Genomic DNA, 15,753 nt, shown 5'->3' with positions numbered 1-15,753 from the left:
GACTTTTCTTTAATCACTCATTGTTTAGTCTCTAAGTCACATCCAACTCTTTGTGACCCCATGGACTACAGCACACCAGGCTTCCCTGTTCTTCACCATCTCCCAGAATTTGCTCAGACTTATGTGTGTTGAGTTGGTGATACTATCTAAACATCTCATCCTCTGTTGCCCTCTTCTCCTTTTACTTTTAGTCTTTCCCAGCATCAGTTTTTTGTTTTTTTTTTCCTCCAGTGAGTCAGCTCTTCACACCAGGTGGCCGAAGTATTTGAGCTTCAACTTCACCATCAGTCCTTCCAATGAATATTCAGGGTCGATTTCCTTTAGGATTGATTGGTTTGATCTCCTTGCTGTCCAAGAGACTCTCAAGAGTCTTCTCTAGCACCACAGTTTGAAGGCATCAATTCTTTGGTGTTCAGGCTTCTTTAATCACTAGGTATTTTTCATTGCCCCAAAATACAGTTCATACTGGAAGGGTAGTATTATTTATTTTCCATTAATTTTCTGTTATTTGTGGCAATTTGATGCACTTGCATTCTCCAGTAACATCTACTGAGTTTTACTTTTCTTTTTCCTTTTCATATATTGAATGTGTTTGAGTGATTATTCTATAATAACATGACTTCTGATGACTGTATAGTAAGCTGTCATCTATATAAAACTATCCTTTTTTTTTTTTAAATCTATGTCTTTGTATTTGGACATTTCAGTTTTTTTTTTTTTCACTAGTAACAAGCCATTTTTTTACTGTACCAGGGACTGTGCTGAGAAGTTTACATGCGTTACCTCATCTAATCTTCACAGTAATCTTGTGATGCTTCATTTTGGTCGTTTATCTGTGATAGATTTTCCAGAGTTGAAACTTGGCAGTCAAGGGGGGAATTTTGACAGATTACTGATGCATGTGGCCAAACCTCCCCCTCCAGCTATCCCAGCCAGTGCTGATGCCCTCTTATGGGTCCTTGAGTCCAAATGAGGGATCCTGGAGGAAACAGCTCACCGCCGGTTTGGTGATTCTTGAAAATTCCACATTCTTCCCCAGGCTGCCTGTTTTAGGATACAGTTCTTAGGGTCTTCATGTAGATGCCTCAAGCATTCCAAGGAGTCCTTTTGCTGTCCTCCTAATGCCGTCAAGAAGGCCTTCCCAGTTTTAAGGGGCAGAAGTGTGTGCAGACAGGTTAGACTATAGGAGAGAAAAATGGGAAGAGTGGAGTGGAGGCCATGGAATGAGCCCTGAAGCATGTGTACTGAACACACTGAGCAGAGAAGCCAGTAAGGGCTTCAGGAGACCATGGCTGGCAAGGTGGGGGCAATGGAGCATCGGAGGATGAGAGGAAGGTGTTCTAAGGAGTCAGAGTGAGTCAACAGTGAGAACGTTCTGAAGGCATGGACATGGAGTGAGAATGCCTTTGGTGTCATGCTGGTTTCCGGTGTCTGTTGCACTCAGGATGGCGGTCAGACTAGACTTGTCAGCGCAGAGTGGACTGAACCAGGAAGGGGGGCCAGAGGTAGCAGGTGTCGGTAATTCTAGCTGGCAGACTTTTCTTTTTTTTTTTCCTCTAGTATTTATCTATTTATTTGGCTGCACTGGGTCTTAGTTGCAGCGTGTCTGACGAAGGATCGAACCCTTCATCCCTGCATTGAGAGTGTAGAGTCTTACCCACTGGACAACCAGGCAAGTTTCTGGCAGGTTTTTTTAATTGAAGTATAGTTGATTTACAATATTGTATTAGTTTCAGGTAAACCATACAGTAAATCTGTATTTTTGTAGATTGTAGATTATTACAAGATATTGGGTATCCTGTGCTATACAGTAAACCCTTATTGCTTATCTATTTTATGTATGATAGTTTGTGTTTGTTAATCTCATGCCCCAAATTTGTCCTTCCCCACTCCTTCGTAACTATGAGTTTGTTTTCTATGTCTGTGAGTCTGTTTCTGTTTTTTATACATTCACTTGTATTATTTTTTAGATTCCACATATAAGTGATATATAGTATTTGTCCTTTCTTTCTGACTTATTTCATAAAACATAATACACTCTAGGTCCATCCATGTTGCTGCAAATGGCATTATTTCATTCTTTTTATGGCTGAGTAACATTCCATTGTATATACGTGCCCCATCTTCTTTATCCATCAGTGGACCTTTAGGTTGCTTCTATGTCTTGGCTATTGTAAATAGTGCTGCTGTGAACGTAGGAGTGCATATATCATTTTGAATCATTTTTCTGGATATATGCTTAGCTGTGGAATTGCTGAGTCATATGGTAGTTCTTTTTTAGTTTTTGAGAAACCTCCATACTGTTTTTCATTGTGGCTGCATCAATTTACATTCCCACTAACAGTGTATGAAGGTTCCCTTTTCTCCACATCTTCTTCAACACTTTGTTGTTTGTAGACTTTCTCATGATATAGCTAGTATTTCTGATGTGAAAGGAAACGAAGAAATAGGACAGTAGTTGGTAGTAGGGAATGATGTGGGGTCAGGGAGACTTTAAAAAAAATTAATGTATTTGAGATTCTGGAAATGTCTGGTCAAGAAGGGCATGTTCATGATTCAGAGAGAAGGAACAGTTAAAGAGTGAAGTTTCATGCATGCAGCAAGGAATTCGATTCAGGACACAAAGGGAAGAACTTGCTTTTGTCTGGAGCAGGGTGTCCACCGTGAAGAGGAGGCAGAAGGAGGTGCAGGAGTGGGTATTCCAAGTATACACAGTCCCAGATTCTTCCATGTTCTCAGTAAATAAAACTTTGTAAAAACTTTGAGAAGTTCATCATCTCACTGGCAAGAGTGGTTTGAGGGAAGCTACTGGAAGCTGAGCTGAGAATGCAGAGCAGGGTTGAGCCTTACTGAGGTTTATAGTTAAGACGGTAAAGTGAGAACAGGTAGCACATGTGTCTTACATGGTGCTGAGGTGCTGAGGTATAGGCAGGGGACAGGGGCACAGCCAGGCTGATGTGACAGGGAGAGAGGGACTGGGGTGCTGGTATGTGAAGGCTTGGCTGTGGTGGTGGAGTCTAGACTGATTTGGTGAGCAGGGGAGTGACCTCACATGTGACCGTGACTGACTCAGGGCCCATGTAGGGGATAGAGGTTTACAGGAGATTGCAGAACCAGAGCCAGAAGGTCGTGGTTGGGGATTAGATATCCATGTATTGATTCATTGGTGATCAAACATGAATTGGTGATTTCGTGTCAGGCCTTCCTTGAAGTTTTGGGGAAACGTGTTGAATAGACACAGGCATCTGTTGGAATGGAGCTGACATTCCACGAGGAGGAATGGTCTGAGACGTGAGTTTAGGGCCCAGGTGTTCTCTGAAGGATGGAGAGGGTCTTGGGAAACGGTGGTAGGTGCTGTTTTATTATTTTTAAAAATCTTATTATAGTTGATTTATAACATTGTGTTAATTTCTGATGTGTGTGCATGCGTGCTAAGTTGCTTCAGTTGTGTCCAACTCTTTGCGACCCTATGGACTGTAGCCCACCAGGCTCCTCTGTCCAAGGGATTCTCCAGGCAAGAATATTAGAGTGGGTTGCCATGCCCTCCTCCAGGGGATTTTCCTGACCCAGGAATCCAACTGGTGTCTCTTACATCTTCTGCATTGGCAGGTGGGTTCTTTACCACTAGTACCGCCTGGGAAGCCCAGTTTCTGATGTACATCCAAGTAATTCAGTTATTTATATATACACACACACACACACATTTTTTCAATATTCTGTTCCATTGTGATTTATCACAGAATGTTGAACATAGTTCCCTGTGCTCTATAGTAGGACTTTGTTGTTTATCCATTTGCTATATAATAGTTTGCAACTGCTCATCCTAACATCGCAATCCTTCTCTCATCCACCTTGGGTGAGCTGGTTTTGGAAGGGCGGTCAGGAAGGTCTCTGGGTGGAGGTGACAGTTGAGCAGAAACATGAATAAAGTGAGAGAGGGTGGCAGACATCCTGGGTAGAGCGCTCTGGTGCAGAAGCCCCAGGGAGGGCTCTTAGGTGCTGGAGGTGGAGGTGGTAGGTGAGCTGGGGGTGGGGTGGGAGAGACTGGAGGATGCAGAGGTGGGATGTTTTTCAGTCATGGCTTCAGCCCAAGGGTGACAGAGGGCCCTGAGGGCTGAGTGAGCTCATACCTGGGCCTGGTGCAAGCAGTCAAGCTCCCAGTGATGGACAAGACATTTCTGTGGGGGTGCAGGAGGCACGGGAGGCAGGGCTCAAGGTCACGGGTGAGTTATCTTCCTAAGTGCAGGTGACAGTGATAGTGGGAGTTGAGGTGGAGACCTGGGTGGCGAGGGATGAGGTGAAGGGCTTAGTGGGGGAGAGGACCAGGAGTGGATGCAGAAGGAAGAGCAAGGAGGGTTTCAAGGGAGCAGAGGGTTTTGAAGGAGTGAGGTCATTTCAGAATTGCTTGTGGGATCAAGAACCCCCTCTCCCACTCCTTGTCCCTGAGGTCTGTGGGATTTGACATAAATGTCTCCATCTGAGAGGCTTGTGAGAGGAAGCCTCCAGGGCACCTGGGCTGTTGTGAACACAGGACTCCAACCCCAGGGAGTCTGACACAGAGAGAGCTGGAGAGCTGGAGGTGGGGTCCCAGGGTGCTGTGGCATGATAGCCTTCAGCGCAGGCTACTGCCCAGGGCTGGAAGCTGCAGCTGAGATGCTCAGGTTGAAGGGTGTTTGCTCCTCAAGGCATGAAGCTCTGGTGCTGTGCTTCCCTCTTTCCCATACTGCTCCCCAACCACTTAAAAAATATATATATATTGTTTGGCTGTGCTGGGTCTTCATGGCTGCATAGAGGCTTTCTCTAGTTGCATGAGCAGGGGCCTACTCTTTGTTGAGTCTTCTCACTGGTGGCATCTCTTATTGTGGAGACAGGCTTTAGGATGCTCGAGCTTATGTTTCAGCTGGTGGACTCGGTAGTTGCGATGCACGGGCTTAGTTGCTTTGCAGCATGTGGAATCCTCCTGGACCAGGGATTGAACCCGTGTTTCCTGCATTGCCAGATGGATTCTTAGCCACTGGACCACTAGGGAAGCCCTCTCCCCACTTTTGATAATTTTCTGACTTGATGCACACACACACATTTTTTTCACTCTTGGACAAACACATACAAACCCAAGACCTGGTCTCCCTTGTTTTCTTTCATAGACAAGATTGAGTTATAGGAAAGAGTTAATTAGTCCTCTGACCATTTGCAGACCTACTGTAAGATGTATTTATAAAATGGGTTTATTGTAATAGTAATCAATCACTTGAGAACTGAGCAATATGGTTTCCTAAGTGTGGATCCAGTGAGGTGCAGACAAATTTAAGATCTATAGGGAAAAAGCTTTCTATTTCCCCTCAGAAAATGTCCTGGGAGACCCGCAGATGTTCTCTACTGACCTACAGGAATGGAGAAAACAGAGCCTCTTCTGCCCTGCTCTGTTATTCTGTGTATCAGAAGTAGATCTTGACTCTTTAGTTTTTGTTTTACAAACAGCAATAGGAAGAGACACAAAAATTGCGTGGCTACTGTCCTGCAGAGCTGAGTATGTATACGTTTGAAATTTAGATGTGACTGATATGTAGAGTTGGGCCTGACTTTCACAGCCCCAAGCTGAAAATGCTTTTTACATTTTAAAAGTTTTTCAAAATAAAACCCAACCAAGGAAGAACATAAGCAAAGGCTTTCCATAGCCCTTAAAGCCTAAACTATTTACTCTTTGGTTATTTACAGAGTTTGCTAACCATGGTCTAGACTGATAATTCATTTCCAGTTCCAACCATGATGTGAACGAGTCTTTGTCAAAGTATCGTTGCATTGTATTCATTCATAAATCCTAAAAGTATTCACTGATGCTTCTTATGTGCAAGTGGCCAGGTTTGCAGGATGTCTGCCTGCTGTCAGAGTTTATGTTTTAGTAAGGGAGGCAGCAGAGAAGGCGATGGCACCTCACTCCAGTACTCTTGCCTGGAGAATCCCAGGGACAGGGGAGCCTGGTGGGCTGCCATCTATGGGGTCGCACAGAGATGGACACGACTGAAGTGATTTAGCAGCAGCAGCAAGGGAGGCAGATATTAAACAAATAATTGCACAAATGATTAACTAAAATAATTAATGACAGAGGAGCTTTGAAGGTTGCCAAAAGAGGGCAGATGGGGGTCTCTGGGAGCTTTTCTGGATAAGTGGCTTTAACCTAAATTTGAAGGTTGAACCTGCTCATAGAGGCGGGGCAGGAGCAGGGCAGGAACTGAGCAACAACTGGTGGCCCGGAAGGAGACTTCCTGTTCCTTTCACCATAGTCAGTCAGCATGAAGCCAGCGGGATCATTTCTGAAGGATAGTAAGTTAGAGAGTGAATTGTGTTGGGACAATTGTGTTGTGTTGGGTGACCAGTGACATGCAGACTCCTGGATCCCCCTCCCCAGAGTCCTGCTCTCCCCATGGCCAAGACCCAGAGCCCTGGGCCCAGTGGGCCCAGACACTGCTGGTGTCTCCTCTCTGTGTGCTTCTCTTCTCTAGTCTCTTCTAGGAAACTAACAAAGGCCTGACATGTGGACCTATCCTAGAGTGATGTTTCTGAGGCACATGTGAGGAAATGTTGCATTTCTGTCACTTCAGGGTGATGTTTTCTGCTGGCCAGCCCTCTCCGCTTCCAGGGGCTGGTGCCTGTCTCCCTCTCACCCCCTTCCCTGGCCCCCGCCCACCGTCGCCATAGAAGACTGTGAATATCAGCCACTGACATTTCTTAGCCCAAATGGGGGCTCCTGGCTGCCTCCTCAGAGAGCCTTTGGCAACGGCAGGAGGATTTCCAAGGAAACCCCAAAGCCTGCAGCTTCTTCACATGGCAGAAGATGGAGGGCCCATCGCGTGGCCTCTTTGTCTTGGGGGTTAGGAGGTGTTTGGGGATGGGAGAGAGACCCGGAAGCGGCCTTCCCCGTGTGGTACTTGGGCCGCCCAGAGTCCCCTCTGCTCATGGCGAAGCCTGGGCAATGGCGCCGCCCCAGCCGTGCTTCCGCCTCTCCTCAGGGAGTCTGAGCTGGGGACCTGCCAGTACTCCTGCCTAACGACCGTGTCTCACCTGCAGGGAGAACTCTGCTGGAGAAGCTGTTCAGCCAGCAGGAGAACGGGCCTCCAGAAGAAGCAGAGAAGTTCTGCTCGCGGATCATCGCCATGGGGCTCCTCCTGCCTTTCAGCGACTGCTTCCGGGAACCGTGCGGGCAGAACGCCCAGTCCAGCTCAGTTCCGTTCGATGTAAGTAGGAGAGTTCACAGGACTCGCTGGCTGAGAGGCAGCTGCAGTGGCAACCGCGGCTCTGATGTGTGTCTGCCCTTCGCCCCACGTTCATGCGATGCAGGCCTCCCTGCCCCTGCCCCACGACAGCTTAACATGTCTGTTTCCTTTCTGACGAGGTTCTTAAGTATATTTGCCAAACTTCCTTTTCTTAACACATGGCCACTCTCAGCAGTTTTCTAGCCTGTTTTAACCAGTGATGGGTTCTGAGTGGCTCTGAGTCAGTGTTTCTGACTTTACTGGTCATGGATGTACCTTCAGAAGCAGCTCCGAGGCTGGAAGCTTTGCTCCCAGAGGCGGCAGGTTTCTGAGGGCCTTGCAGCGCTATTCCCATGTGTTCATAGCTCATCTGTGTACTGGCTGTTGACACAAAGCAGTCCTGTCTGCTTTCTCCCCGGCTCCCACTCACCAAGAGGGTTAATTCTGCAGAACAATCATTCCCAGCTGTTTCATAATTCATAACAAATGACAGCATAGCTGGGTTATTGCTTTCAAGCCAGAGTATTGCTCATCTTCCTCAGGTATGTGGTACTTGTGTGACCTTGGGGGCTGTGTTGAGTGGGCATCTAAACTCAGATATGTGAGAACTCCCACACAGGATTCTCTCATGAGGAAAGTGGAGAATCTCGGCTCCCTGTGTGGAGCATGGAGTTTGTGCCATAGAGGAGTGGGTCTCATCCATGTGGGCTGCTTATGCCTGTGCCCTGCTTCTGATTGCACCCCTGTCTCCTCTGCGTGTGTGTACCACTGAACAAGGGTGCCTTGGTGAGGAGTGCAGAGAGATACTGGAAATGAGCCCTGGTTGAGATCAAGAAGAGAGAGTAAATCCCAATATGTCCATATGCATCTGCTTTTTTTTTCCCCCCTTGCTATCCTTTACCCATCACAACTGGGGTCTCCCTTCAGTTTTAGGAAAATGAACCACATAAAATATTGTGAAATCTTCTTCATACTTCCCATGTGAAAGAAGATTCCCTGGGATGTACTGTGATTTGTGAGGCTTTCTTCTTAAGATTGACTGGTCTATCCATCCATCCATCCATCCATCATCTATCATCTATCTCTGTATCTACCATGTCTATATCAATCTGTATCTATCACTTATTATCTCCATCTCTCCATTCATCCATCCACCCATCTGTCTGTCTGTATGTCCATTCATGACATGGCAGCTAACCATTGCTCAGTAGATCTTTTTCTTGTGTGAGAAGAATTGGATAACTAAAAACTTTTCCTCCATTTCCCTTTTTGAGAGCTGTGTGTGTTATTACAGGGATAGAACCTGGAGACTGCTGTGGCCTAAAAGTTTTAGTGAGCTGTGTTCTAGGAGATATATCAGTTTGCAACTACAAATTAAAATAAATATGGACAAAGGCCAATACTAATCACTCCTCTAACACTCGCTTTTTGATTAAAACTATTCCCAAGTTGACTGCATTTACTTCCCTTAAAGCTCAGAAAGTCTGTTGTTGAGTTGCTCAGTCATGTCTGACTCTTTGCAACCCCATGAACAGTAGCCCACAGGCTCCTCTGTCCATGGGATTCTCTAGGCAAGAACACTGGAGTGGGTTGCCATTTCCTTCTCCAGGGGAAATAAAGTCTATCAGTCAATTAATGTGGAACTGAAATAAACTGAAAAGAGTAATCCTATTTCTCCTTTTTAAAAAAATCACTGAACTAGCAGTTTCTTGCTTCCCACCTCCCTCTATTCTTATGTTAGAGAGCCTAGTAACCCCTCCCAGCCTGGTCATTGGAGGGTGGCTGGGTATGGCATAGAGAGTGAAAAGCAAAATAAATGCAGCCCCTTACTATGGTATGAAGTAATTTCCTCAGAGTGGGGAATTTCTTCCCCCAACTTTGTGAGGTTGCATTTGCTGACTTTATTTGCTGGCCCTCTGCTACCTCTCCATCCCTGCCCTCTGTGCCCCCTCCCCCAAGTCAACCCTAACTCGAAACCAGAAACGTTATTTTGTATATTTAAATGGCGTGTCAACAACAGAAGTGTGCGCTCACTGTATGCACAATTGCAGTTTTTCTTCAAAGCCGGGAAGAGGAATCAATATAAACAGGTCTTAGTAGGGGAAGGGGGAAGAAGGCACTTTCTGTGGGGAGAGGAGTTTCTGATAATTAGCCTCTCTGCTGGCTTCCAGCTGGGAAGATTCTCTGCTGTTGGGAGATTTTCTAACCAGCAGTTCTCTTGAGGACGGTTGCCCTTTGAGACAGACCAGCCTGTGGGTATAAGCTCGCGAGGGCCCTCTTCCCAGCCCCACCTTTGCTTCCTTCCCTGAGAGCACTCTCGCCCCCCATCTCCATCCATACAGATCCCAGCACAGGGCTTCCATCTGGATCTGGAGAGCGTCCTCATGCAGTTTATGGACTGACCTACCTCAGTCAACCCTCTTGGTTTAGTCCCATGTTATTTTATACATTTTTAGGGCCTAATATTTTGCTTTAGAAATGGTACAGAAATTATGAAAGGAAAGGATTTCACATTCTCCCTTACGTTTTCACTGGGTTAAAATTTCAAGAATACTGAAAGGCAAAGGTCTTTGAGTGATAATGTTCATTCATTCACAAATGTTTACTGAATGCATTCTACATGCCAGGCAGTGTTCTAGGCTCCAGAGAGAGATTAGTGAGCCAGGTCCTGTTCTCCTGAATTACACTCTTCACAGTGGGCTGAGACAATTAAGACACAAACACAAACACAGATGAAAGTGTAGACAATGAATTCATGTCAGACTCTGATAAGTGCGGTGAGGGAAGTCAACCAGGGGAATATGGTCAGTGGTGGGGGTGCAGTGGGGAGAGTGTAGAGGGGGGCCTCACGTGTAATGTCTGGAATGCTGAGGAGAGGTTGGAAGGAAGGTCCTCCCAGGAGCCCAGTAGCAAGTGCAAAGGCCCTGAGAGGAATGTGGGCATGGCATGAGGGCCTGCATAGCCACTGTTTCTGGACACAAGGTCAGAAGGGACTGTTGAGCCAGGACTTTTGAGGTCTTGAAAGTAATAGAAGGAAAATGTGTGTTTTTTAAAAATTCATTAATTAAATTTAATGGGAGGCTAATTACTTTACAGTATTGTGGTGGTTTTTGCCATACACTGACATGAATCAGCCACAGGTGTACGTGTGTCCCCCATCCCAAACCCCTCCTCCCACCTCCCTCCCCACCCCATCCCTCAGGGTTGTCCCAGTGCACCGGCTTTGAATGCCATGTTTCATGCATCGAACTTGGATTGGTCATCTATTTCACATATGGTAATATATATGTTTCAATGCTATTCTCTCAAATCACCCCACCATCTCCTTCTCCCACATAGTCCAAAAGTCTGTTCTTTACATCTGTGGCTCTTTTGCTGTTCCGCATATAGGGTCATCATTATCATCTTTCTAAATTCCATATATATGTGTTAATATACTGTATTGGTATTTTTCTTTCTGACTTACTTCACTCTGTATAATAGGCTCCAGTTTCATACACCTCATTAGAACTGATTCAAATGTATTCTTTTTAATGGCTGAGTAATATTCCACTGTGTATATGTACCACAGCTTTCTTATCCATTCACCTGCTGATGGACATCTAGGTTGCTTCCATGTCCTAGCTATTGTAAACAGTGCTGCGATGAACATTGGGGTACACATGTTTCTTTCAATTCTGGTTTCCTTGGTGTATATGCCCAGCAGTGGGATTACTGGGTCATATGGCAGATCTATTTTCAGTTTGTTAAGGAATCGTCACACTGTTCTCCATAGTGGCTGTACTAGTTTGCATTCCCACCAGAAGTGTAAGAGGGTTCCCTTTTCTTTACAGCCTCTCCAGCATTTATTGTTTATAGACTTTTTGATAGCAGCCATTCTGACTGGTGTGAGAGGGTACCTCATTGTGGTTTTGATTTGCATTTTTCTGATAATAAGTGATGTTGAGCATCTTTTCATGTGTTTGTTAGCCATCTGTATGTCTTCTTTGGAAAAATGTCTGTTTAGTTCTTTGGCCCATTTTTTGATTGGGTCGTTTATGTTTTTGGTATTGAGCTGCATGAGCTGTTTGTATATTTTTGAGATTAATTCTCTGTCAGTTGCTTTGTTTGCTGTTTTTTCTCCCACTCTATGAGGCCACCATCACCCTAATACCAAAACCAAACAAAGATGCCACAAAAAAGAAAACTGGCCAATATCACTCATGAACATATATGCAAAAATCCTCAACAAAATTCTAGAAAACAGAATCTAACAACATATTAAAAAGATTATACATCATGAGAAAGAGAGCTTTATCCCAGGGATGCAAGGATTCCTCAGTATTTGCAAATCAATTGATGTGATACACCACATTAATGAATTGAAGGATAAAAACCATATGATTATCTCAATAGATGGCAGAGAAAGCCTTTGACAAAATTCAACACCCGTTTATGATAAAAAAAAACTCTCCAGAAAGCAGGCATAGAAGGAACATACCTCAGCAAAATGAAAGCCATGTATGATAACTCACAACAAACATTATCCTCAGTGGCAAAAAATTGAAAGCATTTCCCCTAAAGTCAGAAGCAAGACAAGGGTGTTGAATAGTAGTGGTGAGAGTGGGCACCCTTGTCTTGTTCCTGACTTTAGGGGAGATGCTTTCAATTTTTCACCATTAAGGATAATATTTGCTGTGGGTTTATCAAATACGGCTTTTATTATGTTGAGGTTGGATAAGACTCTTGAGAGTCCCTTGGGCTGCAAGGAGATCCAACCAGTCCATTCTGAAGGAGATCAGCCCTGGGATTGCTTTGGAAGGAATGATGCTAAAGCTGAAACTCCAGTACTTTGCCCACCTCATGCGAAGAGTTGACTCATTGGAAAAGACTCTGATGCTGGGAGGGATTGGGGGCAGGAGGAAAAGGGGATGACAGAGGATGAGACGGCTGAATGGCATCACTGACTCGATGGATGTGAGTCTGAGTGAACTCCAGGAGTTGGTGATGGACAGGGAGGCCTGGCGTGCTGCGATTCATGGGGTTGCAAAGAGTCAGACACGACTGAGCAACTGAACTGGACTGAACTGATGTTCCTTCTATGCCTGTTTTCTGGAGGTTTTTTTTTTTTCATAAATGGACATTGAATTTTGTCAAAGGCTTTCTCTGCATCTATTGAGGTAATCATATAGTTTTTATCTTTCAATTTTTTAATGTGGTGTATCACATTGACTGATTTGTGGATACTGAAGAATCCTTGCATCCCTGGGATAAAGCCCACTTGGTCATGAGGCATGATCTTTTTAATATGTTGTTGGATTCTGTTTGCTAGAATTTTGTTGAGGATTTTTGCATGTATGTTCATTAGTGATATTGGCCTGTAGTTTTCTGTTTTTTGTGGCATCTTTGTCTGGTTTTGGTATTAGGGTGATGATGGCCTCATAGAATGAGTTTGGCAGTTTACCTTCCTCTGCAATTTTCTGGAGGAGTTTGAGTAGGATAGGTGTTAGCTCTTCTCTAAATTTTTGGTAGAATTCACCTGTGAAGCCATCTCGTCCTGGGCTTTTTTGTTGGAAGATTTTTGATTACAGTTTTGATTTCTAAACTTGTGATGAGTCTGTAAAGATTTTCTATTTCTTCCTGGTTCAGTTTTGGAAGGTTATTCTTTTCTAAGAATTTGTCCATTTCTTCCAAGTTGTCTAATTTTTTGGCGTATAGTTGCTAATAGTCGTCTCTTATCATCCTTTGTATTTCTGTGTTGTCTGTTGTGATCTCTCCATTTTCATTTCTAATTTTGTTTGTTTGATTTTTCTCCTTTTGTTTCTTGATGAGTCTGGCTAATGGTTTGTCTATTTTATTTATCTTCTCAAAGAACCAGCTGTTAGTTTTGTTGAGTTTTGCCATAGTCTCCATTGTTTCTTTTTATTTCTGCTCTAATTTTTATGATTTCTTTCCTTCTACTAACCCTGGGGTTCTTAATTTCTTCTTTTTCTAGTTGCTTTAGATGTGAAGTTAGGCTATTTATTTGATTTTTCTCTTGTTTCCTGAGGTAAATTTGTATTGCTATGAAGCTTCCCCTTAGCACTGCTTTTACTGAACCCCATAGGTTTTAGGTTGTTGTGTTTTCATTTTCATTCATTTCTATGCATATTTTGATTTCTTCTGTGATTTGTTGGTTATTCAGAAGCATGTTGTTTAGCCTTCATATGTTTGCATTTTTAATGTTTTTTTTCCCAGTATTGACATCTAATCTTACTGCATTGTGATCAGAAAAGATGCTTGAAATGATTTCAATTTTTTTGAATTTACCAAGCCTAGATTTATGGCCCAGGATGTGATCTGTCCTGGAGAATGTTCCGTGTGCACTTGAGAAAAAGGTGAAATTCATTGTTTTGGGGTGAAATGTCCTATAGATATCAATTCGGTCTAACTGGTCCATTGTATCATTTAAAGTTTGTGTTTCCTTGTTACTTTTCTGTTTAGTTGATCTTTCTATAGGTGTGAGTGGGGGTATTAAAGTCTCCCACTGTTATTGTGTTACTGTTAATTTCCCCTTTCATTCTTGTTAGCATTTGTCTTACATATTGCAGTGCTCCTATGTTGGGTGCATATATAATTGTTATATCTTCTTGGATTGATCCTTTGATCATTATGTAGTGTCCTTCTTTGTTTCTTTTCATGGATTTTATTTCAAAGTCTATTTTATCTGATATGAGCATTGCTACTCCTCTCCTCTTTTGGTCTCCATTTGAATGAAATATCTTTTTCCAGCCCTTCACTTTCAGTCTGTATGTGTCCCTTGGCTTGAGGTGGGTGTCTTGTAGACAGCATATACAGGGGTCTTGCTTTTGTATCCATTCAGCCAGTCACTGTCTTTTTTGGGGGTATTCAACCCATTTACATTTAAGGTAATTATTGATAAGTATGATCCCATTGCCATTTACTTTGTTGTTTTGGGTTCCAGTTTATAAACCTTTTCTGTATTTCCTGTCTAGAGAAGATCCTTTAGCATTTGCTGAGCTGGTTTGGTGGTGCTGAATCCTCCCAGCTTTTGCTTGTCTGTGAAGCCTTTGATTTCTCCTTCGCATTTGAATGAGCTCCTTGCTGGGTACAGTAATCTGGGTTGTAGGTTTTTCTCTTTCATCACTTTAAGTATGTCCTGCCATTCCCTTCTGGCCTGAGGAGTTTCTATTGAACGATCAGCTGTTATCCTTATGGGGATCCCCTTGTGTGTTATTTGTTGTTTTTCCCTTGCTGCTTTTAATATTTGTTCTTTGTGTTTGATCTTTGTTAATTTGATTAATATGTGTCTTGCGGTGTTTTGCCTTGGGTTTATCCTGTGTGGGACTCTCTGGATTTCTTGGACTTGGGTGAATATTTCCTTCCCCATTTTAGGGAAGTTTTTAACTATTATATCTTCTCGTATTTTCTCATGGCCTTTCTTTTTTCTTCTTCTTCTGGGACTCCTATGATTCAAATATTGGGGCATTTAACATTGTCATAGAGGTCTCTGAGGTTGTCCTCATTTCTTTTAATTCTTTCTTTTTTCCTCTCTGCTTTGTTTATTTCCACCATTCTATCTTCCATCTCACTTATCCTTTCTTCTGCCTCAGCTGTTCTACTGTTGTTTCCCTCCAGAGTTCTTTTAATCTCAGTTATTGCATTGTTCACTATTGATTGACTCTTTATTTCTTCTAGGTCCTTGTTAAACATTTCTTGTGTCTTCTCAGTCCTTGTCTCTAGTCTCTTTATCTGTAACTCTGTTTTGTTTTCAAGATTTTGGATCATCTTTACTATCATTATTCTGAATTCTTTTTCAGGTAGACTCCCTATGTCCTCCTCTTTTGATTGGTTTGGTGGGAATTTATCATGTTCCTTTACCTGCTGAATATTTCTCTGCCTTTTCATTTTGTTTAGATTGCTGTGTTTGGGGTGACCTTTCTGTAGGCTAGAAATTTGTTGTTCCTTTTTATTGTGGAGGTTGCTCCCTGTGGGTGGGGTTGGACTAGTGGCTTGTCAAGGTTTCTTGATTAGGGAAGCTGGATCTCTTCTCTCTGGAGTACAATGAAGTGTCCAATAGTGAGTTTTGGGGTGTGGGTTTGGCATGACTTTGGGAAGCCTGTATTTTAATGTTCAGGGCTGTGTTCATACACTACTGGAGAATTAGCATGGTATGTCTTGCTCTGGAACTTGTTGGCTCTTGAGTGGAGCTTGGTTTCAGTGTAGGTATGGAGGCTTTTTGGTGAGCTCTTGTCAATTAATGTTCATGGAATCAGGAGTTTCCTGGTGTTCTCAAGTTTTGGATTTAAGCCTCCTGCCTCTGGCTTTCAGTGTTATTCTTACAGTAGCCTCAACACTTTTCCATCCATACAGTACAAATGATAAAACATCTAGGGTAATGGTGAAAAGATTCTCTACAGTGAAGGACACCCAGAGAGGTCACAGAGTTACATGGAGAAGAGAAGAGGGAGGAGGGAGATAGAGGTGACCAGGAGGAGAAGAGGGGGTGTCAAAAGAGGAGAGA

General features: G+C 43.5%; 1 protein-coding gene across 1 annotated transcript in view; it reads left to right on the top strand.

Moving 5' to 3' along the window:
* FMN2 (formin 2) overlaps positions 1-15,753 on the top strand; it is a 354,330-nt gene that overhangs the window by 30,398 nt on the left and 308,179 nt on the right. The window contains exon 2 of the mRNA XM_070289497.1: positions 7,066-7,232. Within this exon, the coding sequence (XP_070145598.1) occupies positions 7,066-7,232 (167 nt within the window). The remainder of the gene's footprint in view (positions 1-7,065; positions 7,233-15,753) is intronic.

Source organism: Ovis canadensis, chromosome 25 (genome assembly GCF_042477335.2).
Source record: "Ovis canadensis isolate MfBH-ARS-UI-01 breed Bighorn chromosome 25, ARS-UI_OviCan_v2, whole genome shotgun sequence".
NCBI classification, from domain to species: Eukaryota; Metazoa; Chordata; class Mammalia; order Artiodactyla; family Bovidae; genus Ovis; species Ovis canadensis.
Note: the sequence above shows the minus strand (reverse complement) of the source record. Positions and strands in the feature narration are given on the sequence as shown.